The following is a 21628-nucleotide window of genomic DNA, read 5'->3' on the forward strand; positions in this document are numbered from 1 at the left end:
ACAGGCGGACCCCAAGAGGGGACCACAGGGCTAAGAGGTGATGAGGATGACTAGAGATGCTATACACTCCAACCAAAGGGATCGGATCTCCCAGGGTCCCTCCTGGTTACCCCTGAGAGATTTCCCAGTGGAAATCTAACACTCCCTTTTTTTTTTTTTTCATTTTATAATACTGGCTTCTGTAAGAAAATCATATCATAGTACAAGTACTAGACTCCTAGAATCCAGGATTGGAAAAGAATTTGGGAGATCTTTTAATCTAAGGACTAATTTATCCTGTTTAGTGACCTACAGAGAGATGTCTTGAAAGATGTTTTATGTCTCCCTTAAAGCTAATCCAGTGTTTTCTTGATCCACTGTGAGTTATACTTGTATTTGAACCTCTTCCTGCCTTGATGATGCCAAAAGTGACCCTTTCCTAAAATACCTGAAGTACCCCATGCACTAGGCCAAAGGTCAAATCCCACCTGAGCCTCAGTTTATTTAAAATAAGGATAATAACAGTATAGGCGTCCGATAGTTATCGTGAGAATTCCTACGCAGAGCACTTAGCGTGATGTCACGGTGACTCAGAGAGGTGCCCTTCAGTTAGTTTTAACATTGTCATTCAACAAACGGGAGAAAGAAAGTCGCCGTGTATTTTTCAGAAGCCTGCAAGGGTGATAGGTGCAAAGTTTTTTCGATTAAAGTAAGGTCATCAAAATTACCATATTCAACAGATGTGAATTTCAAACAAATGAGGTGAGTTCCTCGTTGCCTTCCAACTCAGCCCGTCAGTAGCTCCAGCTGTAATTCTCTAGGAAACACCCAGACATGAACAGCTTTTTCCAGGAGACAATCGCCCTTGCAGATGCTCACATGGTTCTTCCTGAAACTCTCTTTGCTTCTCCTATTATTCACTTTTTCCCAAGTCTGGCTTCCCTCTGCCACCTAGACCTCCAGGACTCCGACCCATTGACCTCCTGTCAGCGCCCTCTTGCCAGATCATCCCTGCCGATGTCCCTCTGCACGCCCTCCCCACTGGCGGGCGCTGTCCTGCATGTTTGTGGCAATTCTCCCTCATGGACCAATGGCCAAACTCAGCTCTGAGGTACCTAAATGACTTCATCTGCGTTTCTCGAACTAAGTAGCAAGATAGGTCTGTTTTTTCCACCTTGACAAAGCTCTCAGCCTTCCTCTTGAAAATTCAGTACTTTACTAATGTTTTCTGATCCAGGAAAAAAGACAATCAGATCTTTCTTGAGATTTTGCAGTGAGAGCAGGGTGAAGGCATTTGAGTAGGTGCTGTTTTCCTTACGACTGTGACCAACTACAGATTCCTTTTAGATGTCAAATGTCAACAGACGTTTCTCTAGAAACAGTTTTTCTCCATCCAGAAGTAGTTGCAAGCGCGTTAGATTGAATGCTCTTATTAAGTCATTAAAGATATTTAGGTACAGAAGCGTTTACAGACTTCAAGAAAGTATACATCAGGAGCAGTAAAAAAAAAAAAAATCAAACCTAGCCCATCTGACCTGGATCAGACCACACACTGTTGGTTGGAGAAGTTTAAGGCAAAAAGAAAAAGTTTAAGGAATGGAAAGGCTGATTCTCCACATAGATCCTCTTTTGTCCAGTGAAAATAGATATTCGGTGATATAAAATCGAAAAGGGAAACACATGCATGGTATATGTGGCACCTGGGTCCTGGTGCCAAGACATAAATAGACTGACTTTCCAGGCTTGTGTCCAGATAAGTTATTCAAGACTAGAGCTGGAAAATCAATCAGAGTCACCGAATAGTAGCTCAGGAAAGGACCTTGGACATCACATCTTCCAACCCGTAGAGGTTAAATGAGAGTCCAAGCTCTAACACCTCCTCTGTCCTAGAAGCAGGACCATTCAAGCCCTAAGTCTTAGAACCATTCTTCCTCTCTTGCTTTATATTTCCAATTCATTCCACAGAGTTGCTCTCTGAGCTGGCCCACCAGTAAGACTCTTGTTAAAAAGAGCAGCCTGATGCCAGGTAGATCTGTGGCTAGACCATGTCCCTCTCAAGCCAGGAAACTGCCACCTCCCACCCGTGGCCTCAGGGCTCAGTCTGGCACCAGAGCCAGTTTGGATGGTGTTCTTAGTCAAGGAGGTGCCAACTCCTGGCTTAGGCCCCTGTAACCTTTCTGTGCTCTCATTCATTCATGTCCAAAGATCTGTTTTTATTTTCATTCTTCAGACAGTATTACCAATTGGAGAAGGGAAGGCTTCTCCTCTTTTCAGCTGTAACCAAAGGAAAATGTGGGCCAGAAAGCACATTTTCCAGCAAGGCAGGTTTGTTTCAGGCAAATCTCTGAATCCATCAGAACTGGTTAAAAGTGCCAATTTTGAACTCATTTCCTTTGAAGTAATGATGTGAATACAAAAGTAACAAGCCTTCAGGATGGAGAATCAGACAGAAGTTAATTAAACTGGCTTTGGGGATTTCCCTTGTTACATATAGTCTTACATATAGTTTTCCTATATAGTAAATACAGTAACCCATAAAGAAAATATAAACTAGTCATATTAAGATTTTTTATAACTGAATAAATTAAGATTTTTTAAAAAATGTGTGTCCTTCACCTTTTTTTCTCAGTGTATGTAAAATATTTTGGGGGGCTCATGTTACTCAAATTGTGTTGTAACTTGCTTTTTCTCTTAATATATCCTGAATATTTCTCTAGTAATAGCCTGATTTTGATGACTAGTATGCATTTAAACTAAGCTTGAGAGTAATAAATTCCATAAATAATGCACCTAACATTTGCTTCCCTGACTTGGATTACATGTCGGCTTTATGTCGGATACCATGCTGGATCCCTGCCTCCCTGAGAACCTGGGCTGGATCGAAAGCCCCAAGATGGGGTGATGGCGGGGAGTGGTCTGGTCTCAAGCCACCCTGGGAAGTGGAGACTTGGCTAACTTGCCCCCTGTCCTGAGAGATCCCAGAGAGTTCTCATCTTTTGCATAATAAATGGACGAGAGGTAGAATGGAAAGGGTGAGGTACAATGGATGAGAAGGAAAGGGCATGGAAAAGGCAGTTTAAATTATTTCAGCAATAAACTTGGGACACTCAGGGTCTGGGTTGCTCCTTATGGGTCAAAACCTTTAAACACCTGGGGACACGTTGGAAGTGGGTGTGACTCCAGGTGATGGAGTACTGAGGTTACCAGGTTACCACTGAGGTTACCAGCACGGGACAGGGTTCCCACCTCCCTTACCTACTAGCATTGTGACTCCAGGTAAGTCACAGCCTCCTGGGCCTCGGCTTCCTCACCTGTGTGAAGGGAATCATATTGGTACATACTTTACAAGCTTGCTCTGAGGACTAAGGAAGATAATCCACGTCAAGTGCTGACACATGGGAAATCTGGTAAATATTGATTGTGGCTACGGTGACAACAGTGTGTAACCTTTAAAGCATCATTTTAAGGGAAGATAAATTGGGTCCTCTGGGAGTTCAGTATTTGAGTGTTAAGCCACCTAGAAATGCATCCAGAAATGTGAGCATTCTTGAAAATCAAAATTCTGCATTAGTCATGCGTAAGTAAAATATTGCTGGAATGAGGTGCGCTAGTAAAATCATCCTTAGTGAAGTAGTGCTTGAGGACTTTTTCTCCTTTGCGTTATAAATTATGTCTAAAGGACTTCATGAATTATCTTATTTCACGGATTTCAAGGGGCACACTTTCGACATTTGAGCATCTCTAAATCAGGACATGCCTTTTTTTTTTTCCAGGATACGTCTTATAAACAATAGTGTGTCCTATTTAACAGGCAATGTGTTTTCTTTCTTAGTAAATAATACAACTGAAATAATACGACTTAAACTTGATGGCACCTAAGATTTAATAAAATATATCCATTTCTTTGTTCACGTTTGGGCTAGGAAGGCTTCGGCTCAGTCTTTGTAGTTGTTTATTTCCAGTCATTGGAAACACCAGTATTTTCTAGAGCATCATTCATTGATATTTAACTGCAAATTTGTTTCCCAAGCTCAGATATTTTCTATAATCTAATCCATTTGGGGAGAAAACCTAAAAATCCGTATTTCAGACAGTATTTTATATATTAAACATCAGTATCTGGCAGCATTTATATATTAACATCATAAACAAAAAATACTATGTATGAATATTTCTAGGTGTGCAGGGAGCACTTTAAATTATTAAACCCAGCTTATTCTTGTGTAATACTAGGCTGGTCGATCTTCAAATGCTACTATCATATCAGTTGTTCATATAACAGTGTGTATACACACACACAACATATATAATGTAACTTGACTATAATAAAAGAGACTTTGGTTTATTTAACTATTTCCACTCATTAAGTCTCTTAAAGGGCTTCAATTCAGGCTTGTTGGTGTATTAAAAAGTTTCAAAATCTATTAAGTAATATAAATATGATGCTTATTTCCTGCCTAGGGTTTTAAAGGTGCATTTTAACTTAATATTATGTTCTTCCAGAAATGATACATGGGTATCCATCATTAAAAAGTGCTCATCTCAGATGTAGAGAATGGACTTGAGGACACGGGGTGGGGGGCGAAGGGGAAGCTGGGATGAAGTGAGAGAGTAGCATTGACGTATATACACTACCAAATGTAAAATAGATAGCTGGGGGAAGCTGCTGCTTGACACAGGGAGATCAACTCGATGATGGCTGATGACTTAGAGGGCTGAGATAGGGAGAGTGGGAAGGAGTCGCGGGAGAGAGGGAACATGGGGACATGTGTATAAACACAGCTGATTCGCTTTGTTGTACAGCAAAAACTGGCACAACAGTGTAAAGCAATTATATTACAATAAAGAGCTAAAAAAATAAAAAGTGCTCATCTAGTTATGAAGATGTCAAAACCAACCCATCCTCCAAAGAAAAAGCATATCTTTGCCACTAGATGTATTATAAAACCCTTTAGCAGCTTAAGAGGCTGGTGGCTTAAAGTCTTTTTGTGTTTTTTTTTTAATTTTGAAAATTTGCAAATTTTTTTTACAAATTTTTTCCATTTTTTTATTGTGGTAAAATACACATAACATAAAATTTACTATCTTAACCATTTTAAGTGTACAGTTTAGTAGTATTTGGTACCTTCATATTGTTGTGCAACCATCACCACCATCTACCTCCAGAACTCTTTTCATCTTGCTAAATTGAACCCCTGTACACATTAAACAATAACTCCCCACGGCCCCTTCCCCTCAGACCCAGGCAACCATCATTTTACTTTTTTCTCCACCCTCCACTTTTCCCCCATGCCCCAGCCTCTGGTAGCTACCATTCTACTCTCTGTTACTATGGGTCTGGCTTTTTTATTTTTTTTAATTTTTTAGATTCTGCATATAACTGAGATCATGCCATATTTGTCTTTCTGTGCCTGGCTTATTTCACTCTGCGTAATGTTCTCCAGGTTCATCCATGTAGTCACAAACGACAGGATATTCTTCTTTTTTAAGGCTCAATAATATCCCATTGTGTATGTGTGTATAACATTAATATTTGTGCATAGATGCAAATTCTATATCTGTATATAACAGTAATATTTATATATCAGAATATATGAATAATATATATACATGTTTTCTTTATCTATTCATCCATCAACGTTCAGGTTGTTTCCATATCTTAGCTATTGTGAATAATGCTGCAGTGAACATGGAAGTACAGATGTCTCTTCGAGATGCTGATTTCATTTCCTTTGGATATATATATCCAGAAGCAGAATTGCTGCATCATATGATAGTTTATTTTTAATTGTTGAGGAACCTCCATACTGTTTTCCATAATGGCTATACCAGTTTACCTTCTCACCATAAGTGTGCAATGGTTCCCTTTTCTCCACATTCTCAACAACACTTGTCATCTTTTGACTTTTTTTTAAAGAACTTTTATTGAGATACAGTTAACAGACAAGAAACAGCATATATTTAGAGTGTACAATTTGGTATCCCAATCTCCCAGTTCATTTCCCCCCAACCCTCCCCGCTTTCCCCACTTGGTGTCCATATGTTTGTCCTCTACACCTGTGTCTCTATTTCTGCCTTGCATTTCCTCTTTCATAGTTGTTAGCAGTTTCCTTTTGTATGGAGGTGCTCCTATATTGGGTGCATATATATTTATAATTGTTATCTCCTCTTCTTGGATTGATCCCTTAATCTTTATGTAGTGTCCTTTCTTATCTCTTATAACACTGTTTATTTTAAAGTCTATTTTATCTGATATGAGTATCACTACTCCAGCTTTCTTTTGATTTTCATTTGCATGGAATATCTTTTTCCATCCCCTCACTTTCAGTCTGTATGTGTCCCTGGGTCTGAAGTGGGTCTCTTGGAGACAGCATATATATGGGTCTTGTTTTTGTATCCATTCAGCCAGTCTGTGTCTTTTGGTTGGTGCATTTAGTCCATTTACATTCAAGGTAATTATCAATATGTATGTTCCTAGTACCATTTTCTTAATTGTTTTGTTTTTGTTTCTGTAGGTCCTTTTCTTCTCTTATGTTTCCCGCTTAGAGAACTCCCTGTAGCATTCGTTGTAGGGCTGGTTTGGTGGTGCTGAATTCTCTTAGCTGTTGCTTGTCTGTAAACTTTTGATTTCTCTGTCAAATCTGAATGAGATCCTTGCTGGGTAGAGTATTCTTGGTTGTAGGTTCTTCCCTTTCATCACTTTAAATGTATCTTGCCACTCCCTTCTGGCTTGCCGAGTTTCTGCTGAGAAATCAGCTGTTAACCTTATGGGGGTTCCCTTGTATGTTACTTGTCGTTTTTCCCTTGTTGCTTTTAATAACTTTTCTCTGTCTTTAATTTGTGTCAATTTGACTACTATATGTCTTGGTGTGTTTCTCCTTGGGTTTATCTTGCCTGGGACTCTCTGCGCTTCCTGGACTTGGGTAGCTATTTCCTTTCCCATGTTAGGGAAGTTTTCAATTAGAATCTCTTCCAATATTTTCTCAGGTCCTTTCTCTTTCTCTTCTCCTTCTGGGACCCCTATAATGTGAATGTTGGTGCGTTTAACGTTGTCCCAGAGGTCTCTTAGGCTGTCTTCAGTTCTTTTCATTCTTTTTTCTTTATTCTTTTCCACACCAGTGATGATCACCATTCTGTCTTCCACGTCACTTATTCACCTTTCTGCCTCAGTTAATCTGCTGTTGGTTCCTTCTAGTGTATTTTTCATTTCAGTTATTGTGTTGCATATCTCTGTTTATTTGTTCTTTAATTCTTCCAGGTCTTTGGTAAACTTTTCAATCTTTGCATCCAGTCTTTTTTCAAAGTCCTGGATCATCTTCACCATCATTATTCTGAATTCTTTTTCTGTAAGGGTGCCTATCTCCTCTTCATTTAGTTGTTTTTCTGGGGTTTTATCCTGTCCCTTCATCTGGTACAAAGTCCTCTGCTTTTTCATTTTCTCTATCTTTCTGTGGCTGTGGTTTTCAGTTCCACAAGATGAAATACTGCTGATACTGCTTGATACTGCTGTCTCTCTTTTGACTTTTTGATAATAACAATTCCTAAATTGTATGAGGTGATATCTCATTGTAGTTTTGATTTCCCTGATGATTAGTAATGTTGAGCATCTTTGCATATACATTACTTCAGTCAGCCATTTCCTTTTCCCATTTTTAAATTGGGTTATTTGATTTTTTTTTCTTTTTTTTTTTCTGTTGAGTTGTAAGAGTTCCTTACATATTTTGAATATCAGTCCCTCGCTGTATGTTTGATTTGCAAATATTTTCTCTCATTCTGTAGATTGCCCTTTCATTTTGTTATTTGTTTCCTTTGCTGTGCAGAAACATTTTAGTTTGATGTAGTCCCACTTGTTTATTTTTGCTTTTGTTGCCTGACCTTTTGGTGCCAAATACAAGAAATCATTGCTAAGACCAATGCCAAGGAGATTTCCCCGTTTTCTTCTAGGAGTTTTATGGTTTCAGGTCATACTTTTAAGTCTTTAATCCATTTAGATGTTGATTTTGGTGTATGGTGAAAGATGAGTCCAATTTCATTCTTTTGCATGTTGATATCCAGTTTTCCCAACAGCATTTGTTGAAAAGTCTTTCCTTTACCCATTTTGTATTTTTGGTGCCTTTGTCAAAAATTAGTTGACCATAAATTTGTGGGTTGATTTCTGGGTTCTTTACCCTGTTCCATTGATATATGTGTCTGTTTTTATGCCAGTACCAAACTGTTTTGATTAATGTAGCTTGGTAACTTAGTTTGAAATCAGGAAGTGTAATGCTTCCAGCTTTGTTCTTCTTGCTCAAGATTGCTTTAGCTATTTGGGGTCCTTAGTATTTCCATATGAAATTTTAGGGTTGTTTTTTCTATTTCTGTGAAAAATGCTGTTGGAATTTTTACAGGGATTGCATTGAATCTGTAGATTACTTTGAGTAATGTGGATTTTTTAACAATATTAATTCTTCCAGTCCATGAATACAAGATATTTTTCCATTTCTTTGTGTCTTCTTCAATTTCTTTCAGAAATTGGGGTGGGGGTGGAATATGAGAACTTGGGTAACAGAAGGTTTTTGAGAGCGCAGAATGGGAGAGAACTTCAAAAATAAAATGCACAATGCTAAAAGCCACCAGCATCTATGCTGAAGACAAGCTACTGTGAGATTACTTTAAAAATATTTTTTTCCCCTAGTGATATAACCCTAAGCCAACTTTAAAGGCATTTGGGAACAAGAGGGTGGTAACTATGATTTTGAAAATTTGACGGTGAAAAGAAGGAAAAAGTGGGGATGTGCATCTGAGGCAGCAGAGGAGGTGGGGAGATGGTGGGTGTGTGTGGCTTCCTAACTTGGTACTGCTGCAGCACTGCTGTTCTCCTTCACGAAACATCTCCTTCCAACAAACCCAGCCTTTCACCATGAAGCTGCCTTGGAAATATAAAAGAGTGAATTCATATAGGCACATTGCCTTGTTGGCATAGAAGTTACTACTGGAAAAAAGAGAAAGAAATCCTTTACATTTTAGAACCTTCAAAGGGATCATTTATTCAAGGTGGAAAAAAATCTTTCTTTTAGGCAACCACTGAAGAAACTGAAGCAAACAGTCAAGAAGATGAGAATGATGGTGAAAAAACAGAAGAAGGGAATACAGAAGTTGCCTCACCAGGTTTGTTTTTATAACAGACTAGTTTTAAGGTGAGGCATGATAACTCTTAAGATATAATGAAAATAGAAAAGGTAGTGACTGAGGCTCTGGGACTGGTGTGCTTGTGCTGCCACCTAGTGGCATCATGGGGGAAATTCTGACCATGTGATTTATCTTGCTGTAAAAAAACAGGAACCCATGCTTTTTTGCTACCTTGTTTTGTTTTGTTTGGAGGTTTATCTTCATCATCATAAAACAGCTATATTTCCCCAAATCAATAATGCTAAAAACTGAGAGTTATATTTAACACACAGTAACAGCAATAGATTAGATTAAAAATATATCATAAAAATAGACGCTGAAATGGTAAAACGTGATGAATAGTTTGAAAGAATAAAGTAATGCCACAAATATGAACAGTAAGTATGAATAAACATCCACTCTTCCCTAAAGTTAATATTTCTCAATATTTTTAACACAGTTTTTTCTTTTGATAAACATAAAAACCTCTCACCCTCTTCTAATACTGAATTATTTTTTTAAATACATAATATTTATTACATACTGAATAAGAAAACTAGAAAACTTTACAAATATCTTCTTAAATGTTTTAGGATATCCTGGGATAAGCTATTTTATAGCATAATTGGCTTATCTGAATTATTTTTAAACAGCATCTTAAAATAAATGTCATTAACTAAAAATTTTAGCATATACTTTTTCAAACTAGACTGCACCTCCACGTTCCGATATGTTCCCTCAGGTAGTGACTTTTCCACCCACTTTAGAGTGTACCAAAGTCTTCTTTGTATATCCGAGAACACAATTTTCATTGCATTATATTGATATTAACCACACAATCCTTAACACATTCCAATTATGAAAACATGATGTTAAAAAGGAGCGTTGAAACAAAAAAAGGAGCATTGAAATACAAAAGGAAGAATCAGGCTGCCACTCATTTGGATAGAAATTTGGACAGAAATTATCTATAAATGTTCTTCCATCCAACCCACTTCTCATAGTATTTCATGTCAGCATTTTGTTTCATGTAGTGTTATTCATATGTAAACCAGACTCTTATTCAGAACTCAGGTTTTTCATAGTCAGGTTCTTTGATGTGTTTTATGTTGCTTGATTTTTTAATAATATCATGAAAGAGCCTAGAGAATTCTAGTCCGTGGGGCTCTTTTGTACCTCTCATCACACTGTAATCCGGCTCCGTGTTGCCCAGGGCAAGATATGTACTCAGTGTACTCCACGGCAGGGCCGGACCCGTGAGCCTTTACATCGTTTTCATCTTCTTCTTTCTGTTTCTGAATGTAATTCCACTTCAGAGCCACAGCATTTTACAACAACTGTGACTCGATCCAGCCCGACAGTGGCCTTTGTGGAGCTTTCCTCCAGCCCCCAGGTGAGGAACGAGGTGCCGGAAGAGAAAGACCAGAAGAAACTGGAAAATGAAATGAGTGGAAAGGTGGAGCTGGTGCTGTCGCAAAAGGTGAGGTGGGCTACAGCTGCTACGTCCACGATTCGTGTGGCTTCATGTTGCTGCCGGCTGCTGCCGTGGCACCGTTTTGTAATGAAGATTTATTTTCTCTCCTGATCTTGTTTCCTACCTTTAATCTGTGTTTTTTTTTTTTTTCTAAATACAAATCTAGTACATGTAAACAATTAAATGCATGTAGAAAGATGTCTGTATTAGTCCATGTGGGCTGCTATAACAGAAAACCATGGACTGGGTGGCTTATTTATTTCTCTCGGTTCTCGGTGCTGGGAGGTCCAAGATCAAGGTGCCGGCAGATTTGGTGTCTGGTGAGAACCCACTTCCTGGTTCACAGATGGCCATCTTCTTGCTGTGTCCCCACTGGGCAGAAGGGGCAAGGGAGCTATCCTGAATCTCTTTTATAAGGACACTAATCCCATTCATGAGATCTTCACCCCTATGACCTAATCACCTACCAAAAGCCCCAGCTCCCAATACCAGTGCCTTGGGGGGTTAGGGTTTCAACATATGGATTGGGGCGGGGGGGGGGGGGCGCATAAACATTCAGCCCATAGCTACTTAATTTTAATGTATATTTATATTTATAGTATGTTGATATACATGTAAATATGTAACAAGTCTATCAAATAACATTTAAATATATATAAAAATATATAACACAGAAATAGAGTAAGAGAGAGAAAAAGTCACTGAAACCTACCTCTATTAATAATTGGTATGTATTTTCTTTCAACATCTTTTAAAATTTATTTTAAATGATTAATTTTTCATTATGAAGAATTATATACGTTTAAAAGAAATATGTAGTGTAGATATCTGTTATAAAGCTTTGCAGTTAGGTTTTAGTTTGCTGTGCGTCAGCTTGCTTAATTGTAACTTACTCCATATCCTCTTTCCGATATTTACCTGTTTTACAGCAATGGTACCTGTGATGCCTCTGAACTTGAATAACAAGAAAACTAGAAAATTATTATTCTGATATAATGGGTTTTAACATTTTGTTTTTATTAAATTTCTTCTTTGTTTGGAGTCTCATCTCTTTCATATTAATTTGGTTTGTTTTCAGGCACAGAGTCTAAAAGTCTTCATCTTTTGTACCAGTTGCCCTCAACCTTGGTTACCCTTTAGAATTTAACAGATACCAGGCCATATACATCAGAATCTCTGGGAACAGGGTTCAGGCATCTGTATTTTCAGAAGCTCCCCAGGTGATTCTGATGGGTCACCAAAATGGAGAACAGCTGACTTGCATACTGGATACTATATGTGACGATATTGCAAATTTAAAAATTAATCCTAAATTTGAATTTGACTTTAGAGTGAAAATTTACCACTTTTAGTTCTGGTTCATCCACCATCTACTCAACCAGCATTGACTGTGCACTTACTACGTACCCGGCACTATGCAGACACTGGATTTTCAACAGTGAATGAGACACGGCCCCTGGCCTTAAGATGCTGAGAGTGCTGTGTGCTTGGTGGAGCCCAAAACACCTACTGCCCTGATGCCTTTTTGGGATTTGAGACTCTAGCTATTCCCCATCTTTATACATCGAGAATTAAAGAATGGTCTGGAGGTCTGAACAGAGGAACTAAACTCTAGGAAAAGCGATGGGGGCAGACAGGGTTTCCTGCCTTTGCAGCTTTTTCCTGATCCAGGTTACACTTGTAATCATTATTTATTTTCCTTGCAAGTCGACCTTTTTTCCTATATAAATATAAACTGAAAGGAAAACTCTGTAGCATTGCTAGAAACAAATATTTTTAAAATCAAACAAAATGGATGCTGTCACATAAAAAATATTCATCTGCTTTCCTCATCTGTGTAACCTCATCTGTGTGATCCCTCTTTGGATCCCCAGTGTCACGGCTGCCCTACTATGGAGAAGTGGTTTTCAGGGATTCTTAAGTCTGTGTGTGTGTGTGTGTACCCGTGCATGCACGTGTGCACATGCACGCACACACACCAGGGGCCCTCAGTCCATCTGGTAAACATCATTCTCAGAATAATAACGTTCAAACCATAAAACACACAGCATCACCAAGCTTTCCTTGGTATCAAGTGGTACGAAGTACATACAACCACATGACTTCTTTTCTGTGGACTCCAGATTAAGAATCTCTGCTAGTTGATTAGCAAATGGAATAATGGTCTTTGAACCCAATGCTTTTCACCCCATGTGAATGTCTCCTTTTCTGCTTTCGCTACTGTACAGTTAACTTCTAGAGAAAGAAAGAGAGAGAGTAAGAAAGATGAGGACAGTGGTTACATCAGCTTTTATTTTCTGACTTCACTTGAGAGTGTTACCTTTATAAAACGAAGTACCAATGCACACAGGCTGACCTTTTACATAGTGGTTATTTTGAGTATTTCTGCTGAAGATTAACTGTTTCATTTGCAACCAGGCATTATCCGAAACATGTTTTTGTCAGACTCCACTATGGAGGAAATGGTATGAGGTTAAGATCTGAGGGTTGTCAGCTTTGGTAGGTCTATGCCTTAGGTTTTGCTCACATTTAACACTGAGGTTCATTTGCACATCTGGTTGGTCTCTGTCATGCAGAATGATTAACTGTATGCTCTTCAGGATCCCATTAGGGTTGAATATATTATTCATCATGAAAAATATATCCTATTGAGGAGAAATTCTAGATGTTAAATCATCCTGAGGACCAAATCAGGGTTAGCTTATGATGAAACAAGAGCTCTTTAGCCTCACTTGCCCACTGGCCATCAAATTAATCTCTTCACAGCCACCAGCCAGTGAATCATAGAAGGTCCTATAAGCAGCTGAAAAGACGTGAACTGATACAGCCACACTCCTCATTCTGATCTCTGCTCAGGGTCTACTGGCTCTTTATTTTGGTCATTAGTTTGGTTTTCTGATCTTTTAGCAATCAGTTGATTGGAAGCAACAAATCAGAAGGAGGGTTCTACCAAAGGCCATTCCAACTGGGGAGAAACAAAATAAAATTAAAGAGCAACAACAAGAAAAATCTGTTTTTACAAAGCAAACATAATCATTTTTAAAGCCTGTAATTTTGGAACTATTTACCATAAGGTTATGTGGTCTAACATGCCTCGAAAATCCCTTAAGGGCATCATTGCTATAGCGCTGTTTGATATGATGGTTATTTACAATAATGCTTCTTTGTCAACAAGCATAGTATATTGTCTTTACTGTGCTTTCCATAAGTTTGTAGAGGGGTGTGTTATGTAGTGTCTCAAGAATAATTCCCATTAGAAGGTAATATTACTTTAATATTTAACACTTACATAGTAAGTTTTTTTTTAATCTTATGTGGAACATTTCACTTCCTGACATTACAAATTCAGTATTATGTAGTACCAAGAAGAGAAGCTGTGATTGATCAGGATAAGGAAATGAGACAGAGTGATGTATAATCTCAAAGATGGAATATTTGAGTTGAAGTCTTCTGAGTTTGAAAAGTGATCATCATATTTTTCTACTCTAGTTTGATTGCTCTGAAAAGTTGACTTTATATTAATGTAGAAAAACAGGAAAGGGGTTTGGAGAAGAGGCAGAAATTTCCATTTACAATTTAAATGTTTGGGCTTATGGACTTATGTAATAGCCATGCATCCTTACCTTTTACTTCGCCTGTGCATTTATTAATGGACAATACTTGTAATATTTATGTCTGTTGCCCATGATCCAGGTGGTAAAGCCAAAATCTCCAGAACCAGAAGCAACCCTGACATTTCCATTTCTGGACAAAATGCCTGAAACCAACCAATCACCTTTGCCAAATCTCAGTTCTCAAGGTAAAAAGGATATGTTTTATTTTAGTGCTACATGTTCTGCTGAGCCCATTTGTAGTGAAATATTCTTTATGTTTAAGGCAGATTACTTCCTTTATGTTGACATACCTTTAGTCATTGGGTTTGCCAGAGTCCATGATGGCTGAATTAATAAGTTCAGAATGGAGGTCTGGGGCTGCATTCTCTATTGGCTTAGCCAGGAACCCCGGCTGCCAAGACCATCTTGTCAGTCAGGCACTGTAGGCACAATAGGGCTTATACGAGTATTTGATACCTGAGAATCATTTTTATCGGCTCTGAAATATTTTAAAAATTACAAAATAAATCAGTAACTTTAATAAAGAGTTAATGATCTTAATGTTATGTCAACTTCATTAATTGTTGTCTAGTCTTCCAAGAATATTCATTTAATTTGACAAGGATTTTGGAAGAAAGTCAGATTTTCTTGCTCCATAATAGCTCCTGGATGTGCAGGATGATTACTGAGAAATCATTCATGATCATAGATGAAACATGTTACTCATAGCCCAAAACTTTAATCTTTCCAAAAATTCTTTACAGGAAGTATGTATATATGTATACATATATATAATATACACATATATAGGCTGAGGATAAATCTTAATGTGTTTCATATGTTTGATACATTTTAACACATTTGATATAATGTTGAGAGGGGTGGCCTCTAAAAAGATGGGTGTTTAGGGCCCATGATCACTGCATACTCCCCAAGTACCTTAGGCCATGTATAGGTTGTGAATTCACCCCTTTACTCTTTAAGAGCCCAAGAATCCCTTTATGTTGGTAAGAACCCCAGGAGCCCACAACCACCAGAAAGGAGCCTAAGGGATGTGAACAGTGGGGGAAGGGGTCCTGAGGATCCCATGATCCATAGGGACTGTGCTTCGCAAGAGACAAGCCACTGGGCTTTACTGCTGTGAGTTCTCTCTCTAGCATTACTGATGTAATCTGAAAATGGCTAGAGTTCAGGAGGCAAGAACTGTAAGGTTTCTTGTTTTTAATATACTTTCCCCAGTACATTTTATAGATCTATCAGTCCAGGCAAAGAGAGGATGTACAAGGTCATGGTGGCTGGGGATTTTTTGTTAGTTTTCTTTTCAAGGATGGGCAGCTAGTGGGCAGAATCCTAGCTGGCTTCCATTCGTCTTTGTTGATGGCTGGGAGATAAGTTAGGCTCCACCTGCATAACAGGAAGTACTTGGGAAGGAATTAATTGGTACAGGTAGTGATGATCACTGGCTTCTTAATGTGGAAACAAGTTCAATACTGTCTTCAAAGCATTCGATTTAAATTTGTCAGCCCTATTGTCCTGAGGGGAATTGACAAAAATTAATTCTCCTAACTGGGCCAGCAATTGGTCACATTTAGATTTTAATCCTGCCCTATTTCGAGCACTTTTTAATCATGTAGATGAGTAATATAGAGAGGAAATAGGTATTTTAAGCCATATTAATTAGTTTTATTGTCTTACATCGTTTTACATCTAATTATCTGTTGTAAGGCATTTTGATCTCGTAAAATGTGCTGTTGAATTAAAGGACTTTACTTCATGTTTTATCTAAGGTGAATGATTAAAAATAAAATTCAGTAACACTAGAGCATTTCCAAAATCATTCTTCAAGATGGGATTATATTTGTTGTACACCTGTGCCATACTCTTGTCTGGCTCATGGAAGCTGTCATTACAGCTGCAGGCCCTGGAGACAGAAGGCCTGGCTTCAGATTCTGGCTCTTCTGAGTTCTTATCTGTATGATCTTACCCACCAAGTTCTCTCCAATCTCTGACTGTCACCTGTAAACTGGAAATAATAACAGTACCAACCTCATAGGACTGTTGGAAGAATTAAATGAGATAAACAAACAAACAAAAAAAAAGCAGTTAAACACCTGACCCATAATAAGCACTATAGTATAGCACTAGCACTAGCACTAGCAGCTGCAGGACAGTTGTAGTAGGAGTGAAAGTATAAAGCAAGGTGCCAGGCAGGAAAAAACCATTCTTAAATGCTCTCCTTAAAATAAGAATGTTTATATTGTAGAGATATAGTTTTAAGCAGTAATTTTCAAACATGAGATGTGGCAGGGTCTCCTGCAGGACTGATTGAAACACAGATCTCTGGGCCCCACCCGTACAGCATCTGGTCGAGCAGGTCTGGGCTGGGGCCCCAGTATTTACATTTCTTACAAGTTCTCTAAGGTGATGCTGATACTGCAGATCCAGGGACCACACTCGGGAAACCACTGGCTTGAAGTACGTGTTTAAACTGTGCCCCGAAAGCATCACTGATAGATGTAAAAATAACATGAATATTTGTTTGGAGCGTATCAATTTCCTATCTTTCAAGAAGCAAAAGGCCTCTAATCAATGTAATCTTAAAAGACATGGCTTGTCTCTAGTTGGGGGGCGGGGTAGGGGGAGTATAGGGCTTTGCCCAGCTACAAAAAATCAGTATCCATTTAAGTGACTAGTCTGAGGCCACACATGAAGTCCAAAGAAGCTGTAGGGTCGGGAACAAGCATCCTGGAGCCACACCTAATGTTCTCTCCCCAGGACAGTGATGTCGCCACCACCTCCACCAACTCCTCTGTTTCTCGACTGATCAGATAGGCTACTTCAGATGTGCCGGGGGCTGTAGGGACGCTCCACAGATTTCCCTTAAACATACACATGTGCATAAACAGTCTTTAACGACTCTGAAAACATTCATAACATACGTGTAAAGATGACGAATTTCCTTTTCTCCACTGTCTCCCAGCAGTAGAAAGATATCTCACATTGATGTTTCGGGGAGATATGTGCACATTTTAAAAACTGATGTCTTCATTTGCATCAGGAATGGTGACAGATGAGCACAGCATAAACATTAAGGATGCAGATGCCTGCCGTGGGCTCCTGTCTGTTTAATGTCACCCCACTACGGATACACACACACACACATCCTTTTGCTACACACATATATAACTGCCGCCACAGGCTTCCATAATAAGCTTTTAAAAACGTATACAGATAATTGAACTCATCTCTGCTGTCTTTTATACTTTTCTAGTGCTCTCCGAAAGCAATGTAAACTGTGCCTTTTGCCCTTACATAGCACATTATCCCATCATTTTGAGATTCAGCATCTTAACAATATCACCTTTAAGTATGAGCCCCTAAAATGCAACCCAAAACCACAGAAGACAAACAACTGCATAAACTGGCCCATCTATCTACTTTTGTCCACATCTTCGGGTTCTGTGTGTGTTTTATTGAGATATTTTGGACTTTGGATTCTTTTGCTCCCAGTCCTTATATTGATGCCAGCCAGACCTCCGTTGGTACTTGGGAGCATGGTTCTGTTCAAGTCTCGCCCCTGTTTTCATGGTTTTCTGTTTGTTCTGTTCTGCCCTCTGATCTAGAGTCGCCTGGCACTGCCAGTGTTCCGCTGAGAGTTCAGAACTCTTGGCGACGTTCCCAGTTTTTCTCCCAGTCAGGTAAAATGCATCCTGGGGAGCTCTGTTTCTTTTGTGGAAGAATCCGTGTTGTGGGCAACCAATTATATCTGGTACTTTTCTTCATTTCTGACTCCAAGGGCACACAGTTACCAAAGAGCTGGTTCTTTGATATCAGTACCAGTTATCAGTACTAAAATTGGGGGAAACTCACAGAACTTTGCTTTGACTTTGAAAATTCAAAGAAATAATATTCACCTCTTCCTTTATGGGCCTCTTCTTTTTTTAGAAGCAAAGATTAGGAGCATTTACCAGGAACTGGTAATGATCCTCTTGTTAACTGTGTCACCTTCTCTACTTCCTGGGTGACATCTGGCCTCTCTCTGTGTGATTCTCCTCCGTGTCAGGCAGTGAGGGAACTGGTCGGTCAAGCCAGAGTGCAAGGTGCATTAAAAGCAGAACTCATGGGAATAGATTGTGCTTCCTGTAATCTAGTACCTGGTGCTAATTGATGTGATCAATCATATAACACTGGTCATAACGTCTCTCGGTGATGGGTACCAGCTGCTTCAGGGGTCTGCTTCATCATGATTTTCTGTTGCTCTCGGCTTACCAAAAAAAGTTGGTCTGAAGCTGACGTAGGAACCACACTCCACCGAGAGGATCAAAAAGAAAGACAATTAGAAGCTACTCGCATCATGATCTTTTTTCCCTTCTTTCTGTACAGTGGATTCTCCAGGCAGTGAAAAGTCACCTGTAACTACACCTGTAAGTAACTCCTATTAAGGAATAAGACCATGCATTTACTGTGATTTTAATTTATGAGGTATTTGAGTCACTTAAAGAGGATTCAGTCAAAAATGGGATCCAAACTTTTGACTGTAAAAGAATATTTATAAGTCGTATATGATGCTGTCGGTTGAATCATGAAGAAGGAGATGGGTTATCTTCATGCAGAGTTGTTACCATGCCTGGAAACAAAGTGGTAAGTCAGGAAAGTAAAATCTAAAAGAAACAACCAAAATGAATGTGACAAAAGGAATTAGTAACAAAATATGCAACTTCTGTAGGCATTCAAAATCATTTTTTTAAATAAAGACAGTACTGAAGTACACAGTGTACCATTGGCAGACAGGGCCCAGCCTGGACTTTCTCTGGGAGGCCCAAGCGGTCTGGGTTATACTCCTTCTCACAATCATCAGTATCTTGAGTAATATTAACTGTACATTTAGTTTTCAATTTTTATTTCAATGAAATAAAAAAAAGCACTTGCTAATTAAAATGTCAAGACGCATGACACTATAGAAATTCCTTGCTGCTGAATTATGCCTGGACATTCTCCGTAGACCTCTTCTCTGAACTGTTTCCAATGCTGGGCCTAGAATATTCACCCTCTGAAATTCCCTTCAGATTTGGAGCCTTCCTCCATAGCACAATCAACTGTAGTGTTTCCTGAGGCCCCCAGGTGCAGCCTTATAATCAAGGTTGCACCTTTGACTATAGATTTTCTAACAGTGTTAACCTGAATAACTTCTCTGAACCTTGTCTTCCTTGGTTATACAATGAGATAATAATACTTTCAGAGTGTTGTGGGCTTTATTTGAAATAGTTACATAGAAGCCTCTTGCACAGTGCCCAGTACATGAACAAATCCTCCCCAATGGCTAATCCAAAAGGCCCACCATAGCCAACACCAGTTCTTACCTATAGGTACACTGTCTCACTTTGGGAATTCCTAGGTGCCTGTGCAGAATGGAGAAGGGACCCATCACCCATCACAAAACCCCCCAAAATCTCCAGCCACGTTCCAGGACTAGCAACCATTTGTGGAGGCGCAGTCTCAAGCCAGTACTGGGAATGCTGAGTCTGTTGGGAAGCTGAGTACATCCACCGCGGATGGGCCCCCAGAAGGGCCCCAAGGCTGCCATTCGTGGCACGGATCTGAAGACGAGTATAAGCCATTGGGTTCCATTCTAAGTGAGGCAGGAATAACAATGTCAGATTGTTCTCGTCCCCCGTGGGCAGGGGTGGAGAGGTAGGGCATCCTAAAGAGATACATTCTTATTTCTGTGTATGGAAAATAGGATAAGAAAGAGACAAATTACTGACCTATATAAATGAGTTCTTGAAAATACCCACATAAATGTGATGTTCTTTTGATGATAAATAGCTCTTCATAGAATGGAAAAGTAAAGGAAATTTGAAAACAAGAGAAGCTTGGAGGGGAAGTAAACATTGGATGAGTCTGAACTCAGTAGACTAAGGATGGTTTTGCTCGGACGTGAAGTAGCCCAAAGATACAGGGTCAGGGTCTATGAAGAGGAGAGAAGAGGATGCATTACCCAGCATGAAGTTATTCCATTTATTTACTCAACAAACATCTCCTGAAGACCTAAACATTCAAGGTCTTGAGATACTTAGGGGGATAAAGGGCCCTCTTTGCCCTCGAGGAACCCCTCGGCCAGAGAAAGATACAGATCTGTAAACATATAAATTACAGAGCAAAGTATACCAAATACTCTACATTCTTTCTCTCAACTTTTTATACCTCTTTTATGGTAATTATCCCACTGTCTTCTGGGGATCATTTATATGTGCGTCACTCCCCCACAACCCCACCCCCACCCCCACTCTCAGCTGTAAGCTCCAGGGGGCTGGGGCTCTTGGCCACCTGGTATGCCACCCACACATAAGTTAAGTGCTCAGCAGATAGACACCAAAAATGGGGTCTGACCACTTCTTTCCCCTCCTGTTCATCACAATGGTCTCTTCCTCTTTATCTTCCTCTGAAAATGCTCACCGATTTTCTCTCTTGCGTTTTAACAAATATTCCATATTTTCTTCTCTGCTCCATCCCCGTATCCCACACTTCGCCCTCCTGTTTTCACTCCTGACGTATCCTTGCCATTACAACCTAGTGAAACCTGAAAATTAACTAAATAATTCCTAAGTGCTGCTCTTACTTTCCTACTGTTGGACTTTCCACCGTTGGGCTCCCTATAGCTTCATTCACATTACCACACCCTTTGCCTCAAAAGACGAAGAAGAGCCACACCCCTGAGAGAGGGTCTGAACCTTTAAACTGCTTCCAAGTCTTGGGAAAATGCCAAGGGGAGCCAACCTCCAACTCCATTAATTCCAAGAGAATTTCCCATCTGGGATCCATATTTAGATGGCATTTTATGGTCATCCAAGGACATTTGGGAAACTTTGGATTTTATACAACAAAAGAGTTTCTCTCCTGCATAACTTGTCAGAGCCTTTCGCAGGCCGATATGCAGCATGAATACCGAGAGTGGCATACAGGAAACACCTTGCCCTACCTGGTTTGCCCACCACTCTTTGACTTTTGTGCCCATCCCTGCCATTTGCAGGAACTACAGCAAGAGTGTCCATCGAGGCCCACATTTCACATGTCTAAATACATTAAAGCTATAAATATGTATACTGTTAAAAATCAAGCAACAACCATGGCCTGGCTCGCATTCTCAGCCTGGAGACGCTTCCCTGGATGGGTCAGCCATTGTGCACCTGAGGGGTAGCCTGGATCTACTGGGGGCAGGCAGGGTGGCAGGTGGGCTGGCCCAGGTATCTTGGGCAGTAGCTAGACCCACCTAAACCTGGGATGGCATTGACTCTGTCCAGCTTCGCAGGCAACCAGAGTAGGTAGAGCGTGCCTCTCCCCCTCCTCCCTAACTCCTCCACCCTCACCCTGCTCTTCCTCTCAGGACTCCCAGACAGTTCTAAGTGCCTCCCAAAACTGCCCCATCCGAACAGAG

At 39.6% G+C, this 21628-nt stretch overlaps 1 protein-coding gene across 7 annotated transcripts in view; it reads left to right on the forward strand.

The window, feature by feature from the left end:
* Nucleotides 1–21628, forward strand: part of LIMCH1 (LIM and calponin homology domains 1) — a 326500-nt gene that overhangs the window by 280865 nt on the left and 24007 nt on the right. For 6 of the 7 annotated variants that reach the window (XM_057726692.1, XM_057726685.1, XM_057726686.1 and 3 more), the window contains 4 exons: nucleotides 9036–9126; nucleotides 10443–10606; nucleotides 14294–14399; nucleotides 18577–18617. In XM_057726692.1, the coding sequence (XP_057582675.1) occupies nucleotides 9036–9126; nucleotides 10443–10606; nucleotides 14294–14399; nucleotides 18577–18617 (402 nt within the window). Of the gene's footprint in view, nucleotides 1–9035; nucleotides 9127–10442; nucleotides 10607–14293; nucleotides 14400–17816; nucleotides 17892–18576; nucleotides 18618–21628 lie in introns of all 7 variants that reach the window. The other variant, XM_057726688.1, reaches the window with a different exon arrangement.

This window comes from Hippopotamus amphibius, chromosome 3, assembly GCF_030028045.1.
Source record: "Hippopotamus amphibius kiboko isolate mHipAmp2 chromosome 3, mHipAmp2.hap2, whole genome shotgun sequence".
NCBI classification, from domain to species: Eukaryota; Metazoa; Chordata; class Mammalia; order Artiodactyla; family Hippopotamidae; genus Hippopotamus; species Hippopotamus amphibius.